The sequence below is a fragment of the Neophocaena asiaeorientalis genome, unplaced genomic scaffold (assembly GCF_003031525.2).
Source record: "Neophocaena asiaeorientalis asiaeorientalis breed wild unplaced genomic scaffold, Neophocaena_asiaeorientalis_V1.1 scaffold124, whole genome shotgun sequence".
NCBI lineage: Eukaryota > Metazoa > Chordata > Mammalia > Artiodactyla > Phocoenidae > Neophocaena > Neophocaena asiaeorientalis.
In genome coordinates, this window is record NW_020174135.1 from 12,960,397 (window position 1) to 12,984,910 (window position 24,514).

Genomic DNA, 24,514 nt, shown 5'->3' on the forward strand with positions numbered 1-24,514 from the left:
TAGAGGGCCCCGCTCCGCGCTCAAAGACAAAATCCCGCCCCCACTCCTTTTTGATTGGCCAAATGGGTAAGGGGCGGGGACTGGAGTTACGGGGGGGCTGACCCAAGAATTATCGCGAGAGCAGCTTCTGGAAACGTAAGTGTCAGGGGCGTTCCGTGGTTGAGGAGCGGTTATGACGGTGGCTTAGGAACATTCATTCTCTTGGATGTCCTTTCGGGAACAGAGGGGAACTCTGACCTCGAGCTGGGTCCCACCTTCGCGGTGAGGAGGCCCCATTTCTGAGATCAGGCCTGACCTGTATAAGCCCAGGTAAAGTCCGGGACTAGTGGGAGAGAGGTGCGGTGGCCCCGAAAGTGGCCTCACGCCCGCCGCCGAGCTGCTTCACTTTTACTTAGCACGTTTCACTTTTTCTGCTGTGTGCCGCCAGTTGATGACATTTTCTCCGCACGTGTAGCAAGTGCCCAGGGCAGGGGCTGTAGTCAGAATGTGGCTTCCTTTCTCTTCCTTGCCTTCCCAGCCGTGTATCCGTTTGCCCTGGAGGCCTAGGAGAGCGCCTTCTCGCCACCGAGTTAGTAGTGATAGGGCAGGATGCCATAGGGTGGGGTGTGGGAGGTGGAGAGAGTAAATGGAAAATGGAACTCAGAGGTTTGGATTTGCGTGGATCAGAGAATACCCTGATAGCCTCGACTTCAGTAGCAAACTGGTAGAATCTCAGGATTTAATACACAGGGATGCTTCAAAATATCAAATGCAGTCCCTCAGTGGAGGGAAAAGTAAACTTAATCCTAGAGACGTTCAATGACCCGGATAAGTCAACTCCATCACTAAGTATTCAAAGGAACTAAAGTCAGTTCTCTTATGTCCATAGCCATTCTTTCTCCGCTATGCCTTGCAACATTTCTGACTTGTACATTTAGGCTGGAGTCAAGGTACTGACTGTGGAACTGAGAAATTTGGAAACTTGGCTGCTTTTGACAGTTTTGATATCCTTTATCAAATGTTAGCACAGTATACTAAGTTTGGGCAGTATACAAAGTATACTTGGGACAGTATATATATATTGGACAGTATACAAATATGTTAGCACAGTATACAAAGTTTGCCACTTATGCACTTTTAGATTTCCCTGTCATTCTGCATAGGTTCTTCCTTTAAGCACCAAAATAGAGGTGGCAATAATTATTATTATCAGGTAAGTTATGTTACATTGAAGCAGTGAAGTATATCCTTTAGGTCTGTGGAAAAATAAAAATATTGCGTTCTTATATAGCCTTAGGTCAGGTTATTGGTTTACATGTAAGTGTATACCAACAGTTAAATGTCGGCTTTAATTTCAGTTTACCCAGGCTCAGTAAACTAAACTTTTCATTTGAATGAGGCTTTGGGTTTTTTGTTTTATTTTTGGTAGAAGTTGTTTTTGATGTTATTAATACTAAGAATTCAAAGTATTTTTTATAGAGCATTAGCTCCTAATGTTTGAATTCTAAATTTTTTTGTGTGTGAGCCATAATACATTGAAGAAAAGCATGGAAAAAAAAATCGTGGATCTTAGAAAAATAGTATCAAACTAGTCAATGCTGTTACATATTTCTTAGCTAAAAGGATTGCTGCTCCTTATTGAGTTTGCCAGAGAGACTGAAAATGGAACCAATTTCTGGAATGGAGGAATGGAAGGGGTTAGGGACTGGCATGGAAAGGGCATGATTAGAAATGGGTTGTTTGCATGTATATGGAATTTAAGGGGAAAAAATGTCATGAAGAACCTAGGGATAAGACAGGAATAGAGGCGCAGACCTACTGGAGAACGGACTTAAGGATATGGGGAGGGGGAAGGGTGAGTTTTGACAGGGCGAGAGAGAGTCATGGACATATACACACTAACAAACGTAGTAAGGTAGATAGCTAGGGGGAAGCAGCCGCAAGGCACAGGGATATTAGCTCGGGGCTTTGGGACAGCCTGGAGGGGTGGGAGGGGGAGAGTGGGAGGGAGGGAGACGCAAGAGGGAAGACACATGGGAGCACATGTATATGTATAGCTGATTCACTTTGTTATAAATCAGAAACTAACACACCATTGTAAAGCAATTATACCCCAATAAAGATGTTAAAAAAAAAAAAAAAAAAGAAATGGGTTGTTTGTATAGTACAATATTTCCATCTCTGTAATGGGGAATTTTGGAAGTCTTTTGTATTTAGGGTCCCTGCACTTAGGGTCTTCCCTTAGAGGATTGTGCTTATTAGGTTGAAGAGCCTAAAGTTCATATCCCAGTTCTGCCAATTATTTACTGTGAGACTTTTAAATAGTTACTTGACTTCTCTCAGCCCTCATCTGTCGAGGGGATGCTGAAAGTATATAGAATTAGGAATGTGCTTATCACTGTACCTGGTACGTAGTATACAATAAATGTTATAGTCAGTTCTCAATTAATGTAATACTAGTATATGGAGAACACTTGACAGACTTTTTAAAATAAAGCAAAACAAACCCCTTGTCAATTGTTTAGTAGCTACAGCCAGAAAAAGCAATTAAGGTAGTAGGCCCCAAAGGGAATATCTTTAATTTAAGGTCTGATTTCTAAAATGAAAGTTGAAAATATCAATAGATTTAAAATATGTTTCCTCAGAGAGTTGTAAGGAGTTGGATGTAGAAGTCCTTCCATGATTGGCTTCCTGTAACACGTCTGTAGTTTCCTGATTCTGCTTCGTATCCTATAATCATGGACTTGTTTATATGACCTTCCAAGCCCGTAACAAATCAACTGGCCAGTCTCCTCAGTAAGTACTTTTCTCTTCCGCAATACATAGAGGTTTACTTACCAACTTAAAATGTTTAAGAAATAGCACATACTATAATATTAATAATTGCTGATCTCTACTTTTAATAATTTGCTGTTAATATTGTTGAGAAATTTTCTTTCTACTTAGCAAGATCTGCATTAATTTGGTCTTTACAGCTAATGTTTCACTGAATAATATGGATAGTCATTGAAGTTTGTATCTTAGTGATGAAAATATAACAGATCACTTTTTTCCAAGCACTTAAATCATTTTCATGTTTAAAAAATTATTTTTTGCTTTAGTAGTCTTAAAATAACCACAAGTAATATTTCAAATGCAAGTTTTTCATTGACTTAAAGTTTTATAAGTATCTAATTTTTTATACATTCCAATTTTTTAACATTGTTTTTTAGCATGTGGTAGACATCCCACAGATATAAGCTAAATAACTTTTATTGATATATGGTTATGTGTATTTTAAAATTTTTAGTAATTATTCATTTATTTTGGTAGTTTCCAAATGATTCATCCATGACAAAGTTTTCTTTTTCACTAAATCTGAATAAAAAATGATTTTTTAAAAACAGAAATATTAAGTAATAATATTGCTTAATTTCATGTGCTTAGCAATAATAAAATAAGTAGTGTGTGAAGAATAATATTTTGGAATCACCGAAATTTTATGTATAGTAAATGACTTAAACATAAAAGTTGTTGTGGTTGTTTTTAAGTATCCTGAATCTTCACAGTTCATGCGTATGTTCTGGAGGAGGAATAAATAGAGAAACAAGGCAGCCTCTAGTGGCTATCCTGCATATTACATTTACCTTTGAAATGATCATTGTAAGTCATTTATTAGTCCTTAGTAAGTGCCCAGGACTGTGATGAGTGCTGGAGAAAGCCTGTCTTGCTGTCCTGGAATCAGCTTTAAATGATAGAGACAGACATTACTACAAATAGCAGAGTCATAGCCATATAATTGTAAACTGAAGTAAAGGTTTTCGCTTCTGATTTGGACTGCATAGTCCCTGAGGAAGTGATGCTTGAGAGTGCAAGGTAGGGACTTGACTAGGATCCCACTGTCACTATATAACAGAGCTAGATTTTTATGTTGGCTGTTACAGCTTCAGGGTCAAAGTTCTCAAATACAATTTTTGTTTCACTACTTCAGTAAGGTTTGGGGTAGTGGAAAATTTGTATTATCCTTTGACACATAAACTTTGATACTTTATATAGAAGAGTTGTGTAATAACAATGGAGAAAAGAAAGAACATAAGTCCAGGGAGTTATTTGTAAATACAAATGAAAGTGAGAAGTGATATACATATTTCCTTATATATAAGCATGAAAAGGAGAGTACTCAGGTTTCCATGGTAAAGAGGAGTATTTAAATCACTGTGAGCTTCTGTACATCTAGATATATACAGTATGTACTTAGTTGTAAATAGAGTTTAAGATCTAACTGAAATGATTTAAGTACTTGAAAAATGACTTACTTTGCATAACTAAATATGATACCTGGTAGATGGGGTCCTGAGCTAGACGACAGAAAAAAGGATAAGTGAATAGAATATTATGGATAATTTTGGAATAATAAATTTGACAGTTTGCATGAAATGGACAAATTAAAAGATACAACTACCAAAACTCACTCAACAAGTAGTAAATAATCATAACATCTCTCTGTATATGAAGAATTTATAGTTAAAAACCTTCCAACAAAGAAAACTCTGCGCCATTGGTTTCATTGGTGAATTCTGTTACACAAGAAAGGAAGAAATAATATAAATTCTACACAGACTCTTCCAAAAAATAAAAGAGGTAGCAGCACTTCCCAATGCATTGTCTGATACCAAAACCAGAGAAAAAAGAAAATTATAGTCTAATATCTCTAATAAATATTACTTTAAAATGCTAAATAGTATTTCAGGAAATAAAATCCAATAGTATATAGAAAGGATAATACTTAATGATCAAATGGGGTTTATTCTGGGAGTGCAAACTTGGTTTAACGTTTGAAATTCAATCAGCGTAATTCACCACATTGGGAGACTAAAAGAGAAAAACCGAATGATCATGATCATCTCAATAGATGCAACAAAAGCATTTGACAAAATCCAGCATTCATTCACAGTTTAAAACTCTTTGCCTATTGAGAGTAAAAGGGAACTTCTTTAACTTAAGAAAGGGAATCTACAAAACCTGGAAAACTGACAACTTTCACCCTAAGACTGGAAACAAGGCAAGGATTTCTGTTGTTATTACACCTATTCAACATTATACTAGAGGTCCTAGACAGTACAACAAGCGTGAGACATAAATAAAAAAGTATAGATTGCTAAGAAGTCCTTTTTTCACAGGTGACATAGTTATCTCTTTAGAAAATCAAAAGGTACCTACATAAAAGTTACTATAACTAATAATTTTTCAGTGTTGCAGGATACAAAGTGAATGTATAAAAATCAGTGGTAATTTAAGAACTAACAAGGGGAAATTGAAATTAAAAATATCATTTACAATAATATCAAAAAATGAAATATGTAGGGATGAATCACAGAGGCATGAGGAAACTTTTGAGGGTTATGGGTATGTTCCCTATCTTGACTGTGATATTATACACTTTAAATATATACAGCTTATTATAGGCTAATTATGCCTCAATAAAGTTATAAAAATGCTATAAAGAATATTATTGGGACACTTCAAAAATTTGGAGTATAGTTGGTAGATTAGATAAAAATACTGATGTTGAGTATACTGAAGTTGATAACTCTGCTGTAGGTATATATGGGAGTATCATTATTCTCAGGAAATAAACACTGAAGTATTTAGGGGTAAAGGGCCATAGTGTATGTAACTTATCTTCACATGGTTCAGAAACAATATTATGTGACACACACACACCCCCAAACCTCCCACCCGCACACATGGGAGGGGTAAGTTAAAGAGGTGAGGCAGGGACCAGAGAGGCAAGAGGGAGAAAATGATAAAGCAAGTGGGAAAAATGTTAACGTTAGATGTATATGGCTAAGGGGTGTATGGATGTTCATACCACTATCGCAATTTTTCTCTGAATTTGGAATTGTTTGAAAATAAAAATGTTAAAAATCTATACTAAAGTGTTGTCATTTACAAAAATTCCTTAGGTGGGACACAAAATACAATCACCAAAAGAAAATTAATTGAACTTAATCAGAATTTAAAAGTACTGCTATTTGAAAAACGCTGTCTGAAAAGGGCAAAAAAAGAGGATTAAAAAAAGTTCATTAAATGCATGAGAAGTTGCTCAACATTATTGGTCATCAGGGAAAGGTAAATTAAAACCACAATAGGTTACCACTGCACTCCCACTAACTAACTGTAATTGGATATACTCAAGAGTGGGGGGAACATTATAACAATATATAAGAAATTATAAAGCACATTATACTTACTATAAAAGTAAATTCTAAAATGACATTGATAGCCAAATTATAGATTGTCAATAAAATAAAGTTTTAAAACACTTAAAGACATTGCTTGTAGATGTGATAAACAGTTTGGAAAAAGTTTGGTAGTTCTTTTTAGACGTTTAAACATTTGCTTACCATTTAACCCAGCAATTCTAATTCTGCATATTTATTCAAGAGAAATGAAAGCATATATTCACAAAGTCATTTACTGTTCATAGAAGCTTTATTTATAATAGCCCAAAACTGAAAACAATTCACATATCCATCAAGAGGTGAATAGATAAACAATTTGTAGTATATCCATACAATGGATCCTTCTCGGTATTAAAAAGGAACAAACAGCTGAATCACAGCCGTGCATGAATCTCAAAAATGTAATACTGAATGAAAGCAGATACAGTAAAGTACATACTGCATGATTCCATCTCAGTGACACTTCAGAATGCTAAAAATTAATCTTGCATCACAGAAGGCAGTGATTGCTTATGGTCAGAGCTGTGGGGACAGGGTTTGACTGCAGAGGAACATGGGGAAACTTCTTGGAATGATAAAAATATTCTATATCTTGATTCTGGTGGTTGGTTATATGAGTGTATATATTGGTCAAAACTTATAAAATGTAAAATGTCCATTTTTGTATATAAATTATGCTTTAATAAAGTTGATTGAAGAATTAAAAAATAGATGCCATTCATTAGAGTACGTCAGAAAAAATTTAGTAAGACTATTGACCTTAGAATAATTAACTCTAAATAAGTGGAATGTATTATAACAAGAACCCTTATACTCAAAAGAAAAACAATTGTATGAACTAGTGGTAATTTTTATTTAATATGCATATATTTAAAAAATGGTTAAAAACATAAATTAGTAGGTAATTTTTTGGATCTGAAAGAATTATCACAGGGCTCCTTGTTAGCATTGAAAAGTGGGCTACTAGATATTGTATTTTTGCATACATCTTTTGATTGCCTAATATCCCATATATCTTCAAAGACTTTCCTTGCTTTGGCTAGGTTCTTTGCCTCGTTCTTTGTGGTCCTACTAAAACATGTGGTCATGCGTATTCAACACGGACGTGTGGTCCATGTCTATTCACTTTTCAAATTCTGTTGCTGAGCATAATACTTGCAAAATAGTAGGTTTTGAATAAATGTTGTTGAAGTAGGATTCATTTTAGCCAAAATTACTTTGCCATTCATTTTAATAAGTTCCTTAAAAAACATTGATTGAGCGCCTACTTTCTTAGTAGGTAGGACATAACAGTGGTGAACAAGGTATCAAGCCTTACGGGGCTTATATTCTAGCGGAAGAGAATCACTAAGTAAATTTCAACAATAAATACAGGGTGTGTCATTGTTTAAATCAGGTGAAATGAGGAAAGGGTCTACTTTAGGGTGGTGTAGAAACATTGAGGAGGCAACATTTGAGAAGATGGTGTGAAAAATAAGAAGGAGCCCGCCATGGGAAGAGCCAACTGAAGAGCCCAGAGATAGTTCACTTGGAACTGAGCTGTTTCCCTGGATGCAAGACTTCCAGTGCCCAAAGCAGGGAGTCGGGGCGGGGGGGGGAGGCGGTGTGTCCCAGGCACAACAGGGTGGTCCAGCTGCTCCACTGTGCTGTAGGCTCCAGCTCTTCTTGCTTTCACAAGGGTTTTTAACTCCTGCAGTTACTCCACCTTTCTGTTGCAGCATTAATTTCTTTCTACATTTGAAATCATTCCTCAGCACACAGATCTAGTGTCTCCTAGCTGAGGAAAACCCTCTATTGGCCATACATCAATTTTCATTTAAGCAAAGAACTTTTCTTGAGACTTAGCATTCTCCCAAAGAGCTGTACTCATCCCACTGTCTTTCCCTCCCTGACCTCCCATTTACTTTCGAGCAAGCACGTTCATGGGGCTTACCTCTCACTACTCTGTTGAAATTCCTCAGTAAGGTTAACAAGGACTTCAGTTTGCTTCCCTGCTCTTACTCCAGTCTTTAAGTGTATCTGATAAAGTTGACCACACCCTCCTCTCTTGAAACACTGATATTAATAATAATTTCTGTGTTTGAAATCTTGTCCTTTAGAATATTCTGCTTAATGTCTCCTTTTTAATTCATCAAATTTAGTTTGTTGTACTGTGTGTATTTGAAGGAGGGCTTGTGAGATAAGCAAGAGAAATATATATTGCAAGTGTTTAATTAATTTATCATTAGGAGAATCAGTATTCAGCTGAAACAATTATTTCCATATATAGCATATCAAAGGCCTTAAAGATGTTCATAGCCTTTGATTCAGTGACTGTACTTATAGGTAGTATCTTAAGCACATAATGTGAAATGTCTGAAAAATTAACAAAAATTATATATAAATTTAGATTAATCACATCGATACTTTTAATAGTAAAAACCTGCTTAACAATATGGGGGTGATCAGGAAAATTAAAATGCACCCATAGAATAGAGTTATGGTAATGGTAAATGATGTGTAGGAAAAGGTGGGTTTTTTTTTTTAAATAACAGAAATGTTAATGTATAATAAAGGAAAAAATCTATATAAAATTGTGAGCCTCTATAAAAATGTAGATAGGATAAAAATTGTAAGAAACTGTGAACAGATTTTTCTTTAAGTAGTAGAATTGTAGGTAATTTTTCTATATTTCCAAACTTACCACAGTGATTTTATTTTTATAATCAGATTGCTATTATTAAGATGGGAGTTGCTATGTGGTCAAAGCTCATAAGGAAAATACATATTTATTCTGAGAGTGTTGCCTTAGATTGCAGAATAGCATCTACTCAGTAAGGGACTTTCATAATTTGTGGAATATCTTTGATATTTAGTTGACTCTTGATTCTCCCAAGAAAAAAGTGGCCCATAATTTGACCATTTTCTCTGTTTTATTTTATTATTTTATTATATGCTTGACTTTGATAAGGTTTTTTTCCCCAATGTTTCAGTTTTTTTGCAGGATATTTTGCCACCCTTTCCTTTCATAATGTACTTCTTCAGGCCAGGAAGAATAAGATGTATCTGTAATTAAATTAACTCATGTTTAGTGTTTTTCAGCCAAGCGTCACTATGTATAACTAATGCAGTTACATTACAAGGACAAGTTAGAGTACTTTGCTGTTATTTATAATCTGGATAGAGATTCATCAACAAAAGCAAATTGCAGACTGGCTTGAAAAGCACTCCCCTGGACTCCCATTGATTTAGGCAGTTAATGGTATACTTTAAATGTGTTATTTAAATGTTTCACATTGCTTAGTTTTCCTTCCCTAAGTATTTGTAAGCTCATCAGATTTGTGACTGTGTCACTTTGGTGGTCTCTGTAGTTCCCCAGCACACAATTATGCGCTTAATACGTGCACAGAACATTTTTACTGAATGAATGAATGTAACCCTCTGCTTTTTTGTATTGCTTCAGGGAACTAAAATAAAGTGTTCCCTTAATGAGTGTAAATCTTCTGAAGCAAAGATGAAATTTAACTACTTTTTCCTTCCCCGACTAAATGGACAAAATGCATGTTGTCTGCTCAACTTGGTGATAGTCAAGAGAAGCTAAAACTGTCCTGAGCTGATAACCAAAAGTCAAAAAAAAAAAAAAAGAAGCACAAATAGTTAAATAATGTTAAATTCTGAGAATATCAATGGTTGTCACATGGGTAACCAAGACCACCATGAGTTATATTTTCTATCTTATACAGGATTTGACTTGACTGAACCCTAACTCATTTTAGGACTCATTTAATTCTCTTTCTTTTTTGATCCTATGTTAGTTTTTATGAGCTTAGTATGCATTTAAGTTTATTATAAATAGTTTATTGGTGCTAATTACTTATGATACTTGAACTTTTTGCTTGAGTGTACTTTATCATATTTTATTTCTGTATTATCTCATTATTAAATAATACTTGTTACCATCATAAATAAAGGTGAAGCTGTGTTATGTAATATTTTAAAATATACAATCTATATGTAGTCATCAAAATAAGTGAAAATATATATGATTGCACTAAGGCTTACCCAAATTTAATTTTGTTCCCTCTTTTCAGTTTTTCTTGAAGATTAGTTACACAGGATATGCTGCTGTACATTATTTTGGGATTGCTTATACATTTGGTGTTCTTCGCCTCTATCTTTGACATTTATTTTACATCTCCTTTGGTTCATGGAATGACTCCTCAGTTTACGCCATTGCCTCCCCCAGCGAAAAGATTAGTGCTGTTTGTTGCTGATGGCCTGCGAGCAGATAAACTTTATGAATTAGATGAAAATGGAAATCCTAGGGCACCATTTATTAGGTAAGCGTGTCAACTGGTACAAAGACATCTTTGGAAAATGTTATGCTAATACTGTTTATCTCATGTTGGGTAGAGGAGTGATGATGAGAAAGAGAATAGGGCACATATAAATTGGCCTTTGCCATAGAGATTAGCAAGTTTATTTCCTTCTAGGAGTTATTTCTCTTATTGTGGAAGTTGATATCAGGTGAATCGAAATGAATGACCTTAGCTGCTTGGCCTAACTTGTCCTAATTTCTGAAACCTGGCTTACAACTCACTATATTGTCCTTTTCTTATTAATGACAAGCATAAATATTAGTGAATTGCCAACTACAAAGGTGTTAAACTAGAAAATATAGACTTCAACTCAAAATACATCTTCTATAAAATATATAAAGCCCTTCCAAGTCTATATCACTACATAATGTAATTTTTGGATTCTATTAAGTGGCTTTGAAAAGAAATGTTTAATTTTGGGGGCTTAGGGGACTCCTGCAATCAACTGTTCTTTTTCTGATTCTATGGCAAGCCCCTCAAAAGCCCTTCCTAATGCTGTTGTAGAGAGATTAAAACTCAAATTCAAATGGAAATTTATCTAAAATCGTCATCTTTCTCCTGCCCCATCATGATTTCTTTCTATCTCTTTACCCTATTTCAATTTTCCTTATAGTACTACTTAGCATGTGCAACTTCCACTAAGGCTGGGACTTTGTTTTATATACCACTTTATCTCTAGTTCCTAGAACATATAGGCAATTAATAAATATTTGTTGACTGCTAGAAGAATGAATGAACCTGAATTCTATGTTGAATTTCCAGGAATAAATTTATGGTGCCTCAAAGAAATGCATAATATACTAAAGTATGCAAATAAATGAGCAACTCAGGGCAGTAGGAAAATAAGATCAAGCCTGGGTTAAGTTCAGTACACAAAAATGTGTAACATAAATTTCTATGAATAGTTTAAAAATTGGGGTGATATATTTGGTTGAATTTCTTAGGTGTCGAAGAAAGGAGAGAAATATAGTTCATTGCAAAATTAATAAGATATAAAATATACTGGTTGTTAAGGCAAAGGCAAGGCTTTCTGGTGCCACTTGCTTCTCCTTGGGGTGTTACATAGAGGGCAAAGGGCTCACAGTTGATGTTCCTTGTGTTGTATGCCATTCTAGCTTCTCCTAAACCTTTTTTTTTGAAAGGTTTTACTTGTTCCTCACTGTTTTTTAAAAAATATGATCTGATCAAAATGTTTTCAACAGAAGTATCCACACTTCTTTATACCTTCCTCTCTCTGTTTGAGTTCAGTTTCCATTACATAACTGAAGAAGTTAAAAAATATTTCTCCCTCAGCAGGTGGTTCAATGGTTTTTTAAGCCTTTTATTTTTATGTATATATTTGACTAAAGTTGGTTTTATTATGAGATGTCAATATTAAAAGTATCTAAACCAGCACTTTTAGATACTTTCCTACAGAACATTTTGAGAATTGAAAGTTGTTACCAATGAATTAGTGTTTTATAACTTGTTGCTCTGCTGGCCTTTTACCTGCAACAGCATTACTGATAGTTTTGCATTTTCCCCCAAATTCTGCAAATCACTGTTAGACAACTTAAAGAATGTTGATACATTTTAGCAAAAGAAATTTTGGCCTGTTTTAATCTCAAATTTAGGTAGATAATTTAACCACCATCACACCTAATAAAATTTAACATTGACAAAATAATATTGTGTATATCAGTGATTTCTTATGTAACATACCATTTCAATACTTTGTGGCTTTAAACAATAATGGTGTATTTTGTCTTGTGATCCTGTACAGTGGTTGAGTGGTTCTTTGTCTCACCTGGGCTTTCTTGTGCTACTGAATCCAGCTGGTGGGAGGGATAGGACTGGGCTCAAGTGGGATCAGAAAGATTGCTTTCCTTCTTAAATTTTGACTCACTCTTTTGACTGGATTCCTTCAGTAATAATCTTATTTTTCTAAAGCCTTAACAGAGCATTTGATCATAGTCTGTGTTAACTATTCATCTGTAACATCTTTTAGGAATATCATAATGCATGAAGGCAGCTGGGGGATATCTCACACACGTGTGCCAACTGAATCTCGGCCAGGCCATGTAGCCCTGATAGCAGGGTTTTATGAAGACGTCAGTGCAGTTGCCAGAGGTATTGTCTATTTAGATGACTTTATCACATGAAAAATTTATTGCAAAAATATTGCTTCTTTAACACTGAATCATGACACAAAGTGAAGTATGTTTTGAGATACTTTTTTTTGGCCATGCTGCGTGGCATGTGGGATCTTAGTTCCCTGACCCGGGACCGAACTGATGCCCCCTGCAGTGGAAGCATGGAGTCTTAACCACTGGACCACCAGGGAAGTCCCTGTTTCGAGATACTTTTGACAAGTATTTTAGCATGCCTAAGTCACATAAATACAAACTGGGATTGACTCAAGAATTAAGCTTTAGCTTTTTATCATCCTGTGCTATTGATGGAATATGATTGGATGGATTCATGGATTTCCTAGATCTTAACACTCGAAAGGTCAAAAGTGATTCTATATTTTAGTAAGAAGTAAATTATCTATTGTAAGCTTTTTAAAAAAAATTGTAATATAATACATGTAACAAAATCTGTTATTAGTTTTGCATTTGTTCTACAATTAATCCTCATTGTTATTATTTGAAAAATACTTCTTTAGGGGATATACTAATATTTCATCATGTATATATTACTTTTGTCATTGTTTGCTTTTTTCTCAATTACCTGAAGGATGGAAGGAAAATCCTGTGGAATTTGATTCTCTTATTAATGAAACCAGGCACACATGGTGCTGGGGGAGTCCAGACATCTTGGCTATGTTTACCAAAGGTAAAAGTCATTGATTATATTTCCTCAGCTACTAAATAGGCAATAAATCAATATGGTAATTTAAAATATATACTATATTTTATTGATTTTGAAATACATGGTTTTACATGTTTAACATCTCTGAAATAAGGGTGTATATTGCAATAGATAGACATGTCAGTTTGATTTTTTTCCTTCTTAGTTGTACTTGAAATGTTGAATTATACAGTTTTTAATACCTTGGATTCGATGAAATGGTATATGTACGACTCTTAACATCTAATAGCTTTTTAATCTTGGGCAAGTTAGATAACTTCTTTGAAGTTCAGTTTTCTTTTCTGTAAAATGTGATAATAATTTCTATCTTCTAGGTTTGTTTTGGGGATTAAATAAGATAATTCATGTGAAACATTTAGCAAAATGCTTATTATGACGATGATAACTCCTCATAATGATGATGTAGATGTCTGGTTCACTTTACTTTGATAGATTATTACTAAGAAGTTAGTAGATAGTCACATAAAGATTTAAATGTTAATATTTATAACTTCTATTTGCATATATTCAGGATCATGCCATTTGGATTTGTTGTATGTGTTGTATTTCTGCATGAATCTGCAAGTATTCGAACATCTCTTGATTAGAAAATTCATTTACATTATTTTCTAAAATCAGTTGGATTCCATATGAATTTTATGTCATTAAATGCTTTTTAGTGAGAGCATTATGATCATTTCACCTAATGAAAAGGTTTACACTTAGTCAAGAATATAATATAATAATTGTAATTACTAAACATTATTATAATATGTCTCAAAAGTAAAACAGATATTCAGAATTTTCTGTATGATAGTCACAGAACATTATTATGTAGAGCAGGTCAAAAAACTCATACTGCTTGCCATTTATATACTCCCTTCTTTGGAAAGCAGTTAAGCTTTTTGGGGGACTGGTGGTAGTGAGGATGGATTAAGTTGCTATGGTTACCAAATTTACCTCCCTACTTCTGACTACAGTTGATAGGACAGGACGCCTGGAGATAATCGAATAAGAATGTTCCATTTCTTATGGCAACCCACAGACCCACTCAGATCTTTACTTAGAATGTGGGAAGTAGAATGGCTGAACAGTAGAATAGTATCATTAGAGCTAAGCTGATATTATAAGAGATTTGTCATTATTTTGTTATATCTCTTACTTATGAGCTGTAAGAGCCTAACTCAGAAATTCACTAAGTTGATTAGATTCTTAATAAAATCCTACAAATATGTAAGATTAATATATTTGTTGACCCTTTCAAACTATTTGGCAATAAGCAATATTTATTCCCTTATATTGAGAAAAATGCACATATTTTATGAATAAAAGAATTGAAATATTTGAATTTTCTTCTTGGTTAGGGAATTTTGTAAAACAAATGATTTCATCCATTTTAGATTGTACCATCCTTAGATGCACAAATTCTTTGAATAGTTTAATCCTTACAGGGAGACAAACTTTGGTGTTTACTCTTGTGCTGTCGTGTTTCATTAGCACTGTGACTTTGGCAAGTTAATTAACTCACTTGTAGTGTATCTGTAAAATTGGAATATGTTACTGTGAGAACTAAAACAACAGCATAGGTTATAGTATAAACTATGGTCCATGGCAGATCATTAAAAATTTTTTTCTCCAAATTTCCTTTTCAGGTGCTAGTGGAAACCATGTTTTTGCACATAATTATGATGCTTACAGTGAGGATTTTGGTGCCCAGGATGTAACAAAACTGGATACCTGGGTTTTTGATAACGTGAAGGTACGTGCTATTGAGTGGCTAATCTACAGCACACGTATTTGTACCTAATGTACTAGAAACTGACTTGTTAGTAAATGCATCTTAGTTTTTTTTATTTGTATGAACTTGAAAGTTCTTTATTGTAGCATACTACTTTAAAAAGACTGGATTCTAGGAAATTACACATTCTACAATAACCAATTAATAGAAGTTTAAAAAAAATAATTTAAAAAAGTTAACTCTGGACTTCCCTGGTGGCGCAGTGGTTGAGAATCTGCCTGCCAATGCAGGGGACATGGGTTCAATCCCTGGTCTGGGAGGATCCTACCTGCTGTGGAGCAGCTAGGCCCGTGTGCCACAACTACTGAGCCTGTGCTCTGGAGCTTGCGAGCCACAACTGCTGAGCCCACACGCCACAACTACTGAAGCCCACGCACCTAGAGCCCGTGCTCTGCAATGAGAGAGGCCACTGCAATGGGAAGCCTGCACACCGCAACGAAGAGTAGCTCCCACAACTGGAGGAAGTCTGTGTGCAGCAACAAAGACCCAATGCAGTCAAAAATAAATAAATTAAATAAATAGATTTATTTTTTAAAAAAGTTAACTCTTAAATTCCGTGTTTCTGACAGTAAAATGAGCCCTTGGTTGGATTTAGGAAACCTGCATTTCTTTCCTAGTTTGCTGAATCATCCTAGGTAAACCTTCTTGATCTTTCTTTGACCACAGAACCAGTCTCTTACAAGTAGTGAGACCATGTGATTTGTTTGAAAGTCTTCTGAAAAATACTGTTCAAATCTAATGCATTTATTATAACATAAAGTAGATGTTTAAAAAAATTTGTACTTTAAAGAAAAATTAGATAAGCAAAAACAAATTCACAAGTTAATCATAATAAAATATTTGAATTTTGTTAAGATATCGAGTTTTTTGGACTATTTGTTAGTGACAATCATCACAGCTTCACCAGGAATCCAATAGAATTTATATTTTCACAAACCGTAAAAATCTCAGCTGTGGATATTGGGTCACTCCTTTCTGTCAATCTATTCTTTCTCATCTCCAAATTATAACTCATAATTCATCTGTTATAAGAAGCATTCATTGATTGACCCTTAATGATTCTTCCTTTTACCAGTAGTGTCTTTGGACTGACATTGCGGACTTCTCCATAATGTAGTCATTTTTATTGTTTGTTTGTAAACAGTCAGTACGTGTCTGCATTTTTCTTTGTATTTACTTATCAGGAATTAAGTGCTCAATGTGTTCTTTGATAAACCCTATTTCTTTTATCAGAATATTTTTCCTTGAAGCTTTCTTTTTTCATTTAACATATGCTTTTGTCAAAACGGAAGACCTTCAAGTTAAATAAAATCTCTTCAAAAAAATAATTAGCAATTTATTTTGCTATCACTTCTTAATATAATTGACTTATATTAGTATCTGCTTAAAGGCCTTTGGCTTCTAATTTCGTAAACATGCCAAAAATGTTCCAAAATCATGGATTTGATTCCTTGTGGATAGGCAGATATTGCTAATGACTGGCCTGACAACACTGCTAGTTGGTGATATGGTAGTGACTAGAAAAAAAATTTGCCTACAACTTCATAAGATATGATAGAGACATGTACATTAATCAATAACAAAAATATGAAATCATCAACAATGATCAGTGGTGTGAAGGAAAAATGCAGGGACTAAGAATATATCTTTAGAAAATTCTGATCTAAACTAAACAGTTAGAGGAAGACTTTCCTGAGAGTTTTGAGATAGTCTCTGGAGAAGTATACGAGACAAAGAAATGGATGGATCTGGATTGCATATAGAGAAGAGTATTTCAGGCCAACAGCGTTATGTGAACTTGGGCCCTGAAAGGAGAGCCAGCATAATGGATTTGGGGAACTGAAAAAAAGGGGAGGTTAGCATGGCAGGAACACTTACTAGAGCACAGTCTGAGATCAGGCTAGAGAGGGAGTCAGGGGTCCAACCTGGACTTTGTGCCCTGGCCAGAGACTCATGCTTAATTCTAGTCAAACGGTTTACAAATATATGCCAATTTCTACTCACTTTTTTAAAAATTGTGGTAAAATATCCATAGCCATCTCCTCTATTAGGTCTTCCATGACTTCCCTTTGCTTTACCCCACTTCCAGTTTGACTTAGAGAACCCTCTTCTATATTCCCTTAATACCTCTATCTTAGTACCTTATTATGCTATGCTGTAATTTTTGATACATTGGCGACAATTTCAATCCTATGGGAAAAGAATCTAAAAAAGAATGGAAAAAAAAAAGATGTGTGAGGACTAACTGTTCAAATACATCCCAGAGGATTAAAAGGAACTCTGCTTTTATTTAAGCTTACAACTGCCTATATTATAAGCCATTGGATCTAACAAGCATTTCTGTACTGTTTATGCAAAAAGGAGGGGATTTAAAAACAAAACAAAACAAACAAAAAAATCCAAACAATTTCAATCCTATATACATCTTATGGCAGAGATACTGTTTTTTTCACATTGTTAAATCTAAATTCCTATCATGGAATTGTCTGGTACATAGATACATGATTAATTTAGATTAAATTCAACGCTGTAATAGAAAAAAAATATTGCTTAGAAGTTCTATCTCAATAAGAGATAATGCCAGAAGTATGCAGCCCAAGATTGATGCAGTCCAATATTGCCATAGTGGTTCCACAATGTCATTAAGACCCAGTCTCCTAAGTTTCTCTTCTATCCTCAGAGCATGGTTTTAGCTTCAGAGTTGTCTTACAACCCAAGAGATGCTGGAGTTCCAGCCATTATTTTAAATGTTTTAGGCCAACAGTACGAGGAATCGAAAAGGACCTTCTGTCCTACTAAATTAAATTTATTTCAAAAAGCCTTAGGTCCACATAGTCCTTTGACCGAAATGTTTGACTTATATCTCATTGGCCATAACCAAAAAGGCACATGTAGCTGTGAGAGAGAATAGGAAATATGTAGCTTTTAAGTTTGGAGCACTGACATGTCCCATAAAATCAGAGGTTTTACTTGTAGAGAAAGGGAGACTGCATGCTGGGGTAGTCATCTAGCAGTCTCCCATGAGGTATAATAAATATTTGTTAAGTACAAAAATGAATGAGTGTCTTTGAGCTAAGAAAAGTGGGATTGGTGGGCATAATTATACTAAATATTGGGGGGAAAGAAGCCAGGAGTGCATTCTATCTCTTAGGTACAAAAGACCAACTTTTTAAAAGGCAGTGGGAATCTAATAGGCTGAGCTCTGTAAGATAAGTGTTTCATGGCTTCCCAGATCTTGTGTCCACATATGAATGAATAGCACTTTTTACAAAGCTGAATATTATCAGTCATGAAACAAATTGTAAATTTGACTCAAGTTCAATTGCTAAGTTTTTTTGTTTCTTGTCAGCTTTCAATTATATCTTCAGAATGTAATTCCTTTCTCTTGAAAAACGTACCATTTCCATCTAGATTTAAAATTTCTTAGGGGCTAATTAGAATGTATTTGAAAGGGGCTAGGTAGAATATACATTTCATACATATATGAAAGTTAGGGGGCCATTTTATGTTTTTAAGGAGGATTGGTAGCATTATGTTTATGTTTTTAAAAAAAATTATTTCTATTCTTGACTAGATGGTTTCTCTGATGGCACCATTTATATTTTTAATGTTTGTAATAATGAAGAATTATCTGAAATAATATTTCAGACTTTTGTTGGAAAGTTAAATACCTCTTATTCTTAAAATTAACATCTTCTATAGTTCATTTATGTGAACAATAATTATATATCTTGGCAGCCTGTTGACGTATTTAAAATAATTTTAAAATACTCTCCATAGGTACTTGTTTACATGTTCATGTGTATGTAAGCACAGGATGAATCCTTTTCTTAGAGGGCTTTATGAATCCAGTTTATCATTATGAAATTAATCATTTTTGAACCGTATTTCCTTTCATTAAGTGGACATTTTTCTATCATACAATGTGAAGAACAGATTCTAGTCTCGGGTCAAAGGAAATAGGAGGCTATTTGCAATGTTGCAAATGAGAGACTACGGTTGGACTAGGGTGGTAACATAGGACAACAGAAGTATGAAAACATTTTAAACTCATAAAGCGTTCCTAAACTGTTGCCACTAGTACCGTTTTACTTTTGACTCTTGTCAAAATAGTTCTTCAGTCTGCTATATTTTATTCAATGTTATGAGAACTTCATGAAAACGAGATCCCCGTTCTATAACCTTTTTTCAGCCTAATTATAACACAGAAAATAGCTCACTCGTTATTTGAACATAGATGTCTGAACTGACAAGTACTTTGTGTTGGTAGGTCCTGAGGACAAATTTAAACAAAATAGGATAATTTAATTTTATAGTTATGTATAAATTTAATTAAATGTTTTCATTGGAATTACTTTTTAAATAAAATAAATGAACTAAAATTTTTTAACTGATTTGTTACATATAGGAATTCTTTCATGCTGCCAGAAACAACCAATCTTTGTTTTCTAAACTAAATGAAGACAAAATAGTTCTTTTCTTACATTTATTAGGAATAGATACAAATGGACATGCTCACCGACCATCGTCAAGGTAATTTTAATGCTGTGTTTAATTTCATGGTTTTGAGGGAAACGCCTGTTTGAACTTTTAAAATATTATTATAATGTTTTCTTTGTAATGATCACAACAGAACTTATATTTTAAATAACTCTAAAGTAGAATAAGTTCTCATTTATATGAGATGTAGTATGATATAGTGGCTAAAGTCACATGTGCTGTGACCACACTGCACATTAATATAAGTAAAATATATCCTGTATGTGTATTCCATATTCTTCATTTATCAGGTCAGGGAGAAAAAACTTATATTTTAGAAGTATTTTAGTAAATTTTGAAATAAAAAGCATTTTTATGGTGTTAATATTTATATCACAAAAAGACGTAATTAGCTGTTCCTTATGTTCCATTTAATCAGTGCTGTATCTAGCAGATAACAGTATAAAGTTTTGTATGTGATGTTTCAGTAGTACTCCTTATATAAAACGGCCACTATTTTTCTCACTTTTGAAGACCGTAAGAAAGGAAGAATTCATGTTATACTTTTATTCTTCATTTTGAATTTGGTTTAGATTAGTCTAACTAACTGTAAAGCCTATTGGCTAGCTGCCAGTAATGAATACCTCATGCTTCCCTTCTTTAACACAATGCATTGTCTTAAGTGATAAAACTTATACCAAACCATCCTTGTTCAACTGTATGGAAAGCTTAAATATAGTTTGTTCAAAATATATTATAGTGGTTTATATCACAAACACTCTAAGGGATGGAAATATTCTATAGTTGAAACAGTGATGCTTACCTATTACTAATGTGGAAAGAGCAATATAGTTTACATTATGAGAGGCATGAACTTAAAAGTCATCATTGTTGCATTTGAGACTTAAAAAGCATTCCTTAAAATCTATTTGCTAATCAATATCTTTTTAAAAATCATTTTTGAAAATGATTCCAGATGTTTTTACTTCTTTAAGAGAAGAAAATTACTTTTAACACTCTAAAGAGCTCTGATTTAAAAAAATATTAAAGATGAGATCTAAAAGTACTTCAAGTTATTGACTTTATAAGTTCATGTTGAATAAATTTGATTTTTCCAAATTAATGTAATTAATATAATTTAATTTTCTCTTCTCTTTCTTTTTAAACAGGGAATATTTGAACAATATTAAAATAGTTGATGAGGGAGTGAAAGAAATTGTGTCTACTCTTAAAGATTTTTACGGAAATGATGGGAAAACAGCATTTATCTTTACTGCTGACCATGGAATGACAGACTGGGGTTAGTCTGTTTCTAAATGATATATACTTTACGATTAAAGCAGTGGTAAATGTAGCTTGCAAATGTCTTGTAATGTTGAAGAGGATTAGATATCTTAGTATATGCAAACTGTCTAGCACATAATAGCATGCATAAAATGTTAGTGTATAAAAGACTGATCTTATATAATCTTTCTTCTAACTGTGAAGGGAATATACTCTCATTTAACTTGAGAAATTAGAGAAAAGTGTGGTGAAGAAAACAAAAAATACTGATTATCCACCTAGAATTAACTGTATGTGATGGCAGAGGGGGTGAGTTTAAGGTGGTATTACTGAGGGTACTACTAGATGAGCCTATCCCCCCTGTGAGATTCCCAAGGCAAACACAGTGTGTGCACAGAGAACAAAATAAGGCAAAGCTGAGGTTTGGGTCACCAAATCACAATGTAGAATTCTTGTGAGCCGGTTCCACTTTATAAAGGGCTTTTGGCTATACCAGCCAGAGTGGCCTGGAAGAAAAGCATATAGAGACTTTGCTATCCTCTTCAGAGCAGACCTGGCCTCAAACTTGGGTGGTTACTCCCCAAAGGAGCTTTACCTGTTCTTTCTGCCTTTGGTACTACTCTGGTGGCATCTCCTCCAAGTCTTATTGTTATTATTCTTCTTTCAACCAGTCACTCAACAGATGTTCTGCTTTTTGTTTTTGCCTGTTTGTTGTTGATGCTCTGACTTTCTTTGGGAATATTTAGAAACTAATTGTTAAATAGAGATGCAAACATTTGGGAGTATGGTGGCTAGAATTAGCTATATAGAGATCAACTCTTTAAAACTAAGTATTAAAAAATACTTAGGTATAAGTTAATTCTTATATATTGATACTTGTCTTATTACTCTTTGTGTCTTATTTGTAGGTTCCCATGGAGCTGGTCATCCTTTAGAGACTTGTACTCCTTTTGTCACTTGGGGAGCTGGAATCAAGTATCCTCAAAAAGTGTTAGCTCAGAAATTTGATGATACATATTTGCAAGGTATGAACATTTATCTTTATTGTTTTTATAAATGTGACATTTTAAAATAAAACCAAAGTTTAACTTAAAAAAATTACTTTTCAAGTTATAGCTTTCATTTTGATATTTGTGTCATTAATATTTCTATGTATTACTTTTGTATAGTTCATATTATTTGGTTTATAATATTCAGCTTGAAATATAATTGTTAGTTATTTGCCTTGTGAAAGTTCAAGTATAAGTTTTAATATTTTTTTTCACAAACCTTATTATTCCAGGACTTAGATTAAACCCTTGGCTTAGATCTTACCTGCAAAGACTATCAATTAGATAAATCACACATATGTCACAATTGATATTTCAAAACCGGACAGATTTTGCCCTGACTCTAGTACTTTTGAAGGCTCTCTCTGTTGCCCAAGCCTCCCTTCCTTCTCAATCCATGACGAAAAGGAATTGCTTTTTCTTGGAGCTCTGGTTATTTTGTAAGGTAAGGGTATTTTAGCGTTTCAAAGCTTTTACTAATTGGACAAAATAAATTCCTCTGAAATGCCTTTCTCTGGATTACTTGTGTCAGACTCATTCAAAGCACTTGTTAAGAATACAGATTTAAAAAAAAAAGTTACAGGGCTTCTCTGGTGGCGCAGTGGTTGGGAGTCTGCCTGCCGATGCAGGGGACATGGGTTCGTGCCCCGGTCCGAGAGGATCCCACATGCCGTGGGGCAGCTGGGCCTGTGAGCCATGGCCACTGGGCCTGTGCGTCCAGAGCCTGTGCTCCGCAATGGGAGAGGCCACAGCAGTGGGAAACCTGCGTACCGCAAAAAAAAAAAAAAAGTTACAGATTTCCAGACCTTGTCTGTAGGTATTTTGATTCCATGAGTCTGGGTAAGCCCTAGAAATGTTCCTTTTAAAACCTTCTCCAGGGATGTGGACTCCCAGCTGTATTAGGTATTTCTACCATAGAAGACTTTTTGGTTTGTATAATAAAATTTTCCTACACACTTTCTTTCTTTTTTTTTTGTTTACTTTTTATTGAGATGTAATTCTCATACCATCAAATTCATGTTTTGAAAGTGTATGATTAAATTTTTTTAGTATATTCACAAGATTATGCAATTGCCTCTACTATCTAATTACAAAACATTTCCTTGCCACCACCACCCCCCAAATCCCTTCCCATTAGCAGTCACTCCTTACTTCTCTCTCCATTGTATGTCTATGCCATATTTCATTGTCATCTTATGGACATTTAGGTCGTTTCCACATTTGAACTGTTTTGATAATGACTCAATGAACATTTGTGTAAAAGGTTTTGAGTGCATATGTGTTTTTATTTCTCTTGGGCAGGTACCTAGGAGTGGAATTAACGAATCATGTGTTCCTCTATGTTTTATTTTTTGCAAACTGCCAAACTGTTTTTCAAAGCAGCTGCACCATTTTATATTCTTATGCTCTGTGTTAAATGGATTAGATTGAATCTAAATAGAAGCTAGGTTAAATAGTACGTTTGTATTGAATACTTAGGAGACAGAACTTTCTTTTGGCAGTTGATTTCTCAGTGACTTAACATTTTAGAATCATATGACTTCAAGAATCATTACTGAAAGAATGTATTTTTTCTTATATGGATATTTGGTATCATAAGGTACAGAGAAAGGGAATGTGCATGTTCTTCCTCATCAGGTGATTAGTCTGAATTTTTAGTAGCTGACTGGTAAAATTAGGATCATATTTTTAAACTTTTTTAGCTTATTAAAGGAAACTTCATCATAAAAATGCCTTAGAACCCTTTGGGTAATATATCTTAAAGTCAAAAACAAAGTCTTAAAATCAAGACATGCCCTCATAATCATTTGTTTTGATTACTGTTCATTGAAATTTCTGAATTTATATGTAGAAAGATAGGGGAATGAGGCAGTTTTAATAGGAACTCACTATACTACTTTCACATTTGGGATTAGTGACTGTAGGAGCATCAGAGCTAAAAAATTTCAAATATTTTGCAAGCAACTCTCATTACAGAAAAAAGAAAAGCTTAGATTGACTAACGGGCTATTGGTTGCCTTAATAATTCCCTGGAACACGACTGTCATTAGTTGTAGTCATGCTGGCAGTTGTTATCATTGTGCCTTTTACTACCATCTTTCCTTCCTTAGCCTTTGGATGTTTTGAAACAATTATCTCCAAATTATTTCCAAATTAATATACTACCACAGAAAATATCAATTATTTACTTTTCAGTTATTCTTTTAAAATTCTAGTTTAAAAAATTTATAGCTCTTCCTTCTTAAGCACACTTTTTGTTCATACTTGGCTTAAAATGAACTTTACCAATACTTTCGTTTCCACTGACCACTTATAATAATAAAATGATTTATCTTTTAAAAAAATTCTTAACAGCAGCTCTGGTGTTTATTTGTTTATTTCAGAATGGAAATTGGAGAACTGGAAGAGACAAGATGTCAATCAGGTATTCATTATATTTAATCATGTTCAGATTTAATTTCGTCTATAAGAAGTTTAGACCAAAAAAGTCTGGAAAAAAAGTATATTAAT

General features: G+C 34.1%; 1 protein-coding gene across 2 annotated transcripts in view; it reads left to right on the forward strand.

The window, feature by feature from the left end:
• The first annotated feature begins 176 nt into the window (after window positions 1-176).
• Window positions 177-24,514, forward strand: part of PIGN (phosphatidylinositol glycan anchor biosynthesis class N) — a 102,237-nt gene continuing 77,899 nt past the window's right edge. For both annotated transcript variants that reach the window (XM_024754924.1, XM_024754925.1), the window contains exons 1-10: window positions 177-309; window positions 2,625-2,775; window positions 10,274-10,522; window positions 12,549-12,670; window positions 13,280-13,378; window positions 15,046-15,152; window positions 19,600-19,724; window positions 20,840-20,970; window positions 21,863-21,979; window positions 24,388-24,428. In XM_024754924.1, coding sequence (XP_024610692.1) covers window positions 10,302-10,522; window positions 12,549-12,670; window positions 13,280-13,378; window positions 15,046-15,152; window positions 19,600-19,724; window positions 20,840-20,970; window positions 21,863-21,979; window positions 24,388-24,428 — 963 coding nt within the window. In that variant the 5' untranslated portion in view covers window positions 177-309; window positions 2,625-2,775; window positions 10,274-10,301. The remainder of the gene's footprint in view (window positions 310-2,624; window positions 2,776-10,273; window positions 10,523-12,548; window positions 12,671-13,279; window positions 13,379-15,045; window positions 15,153-19,599; window positions 19,725-20,839; window positions 20,971-21,862; window positions 21,980-24,387; window positions 24,429-24,514) is intronic.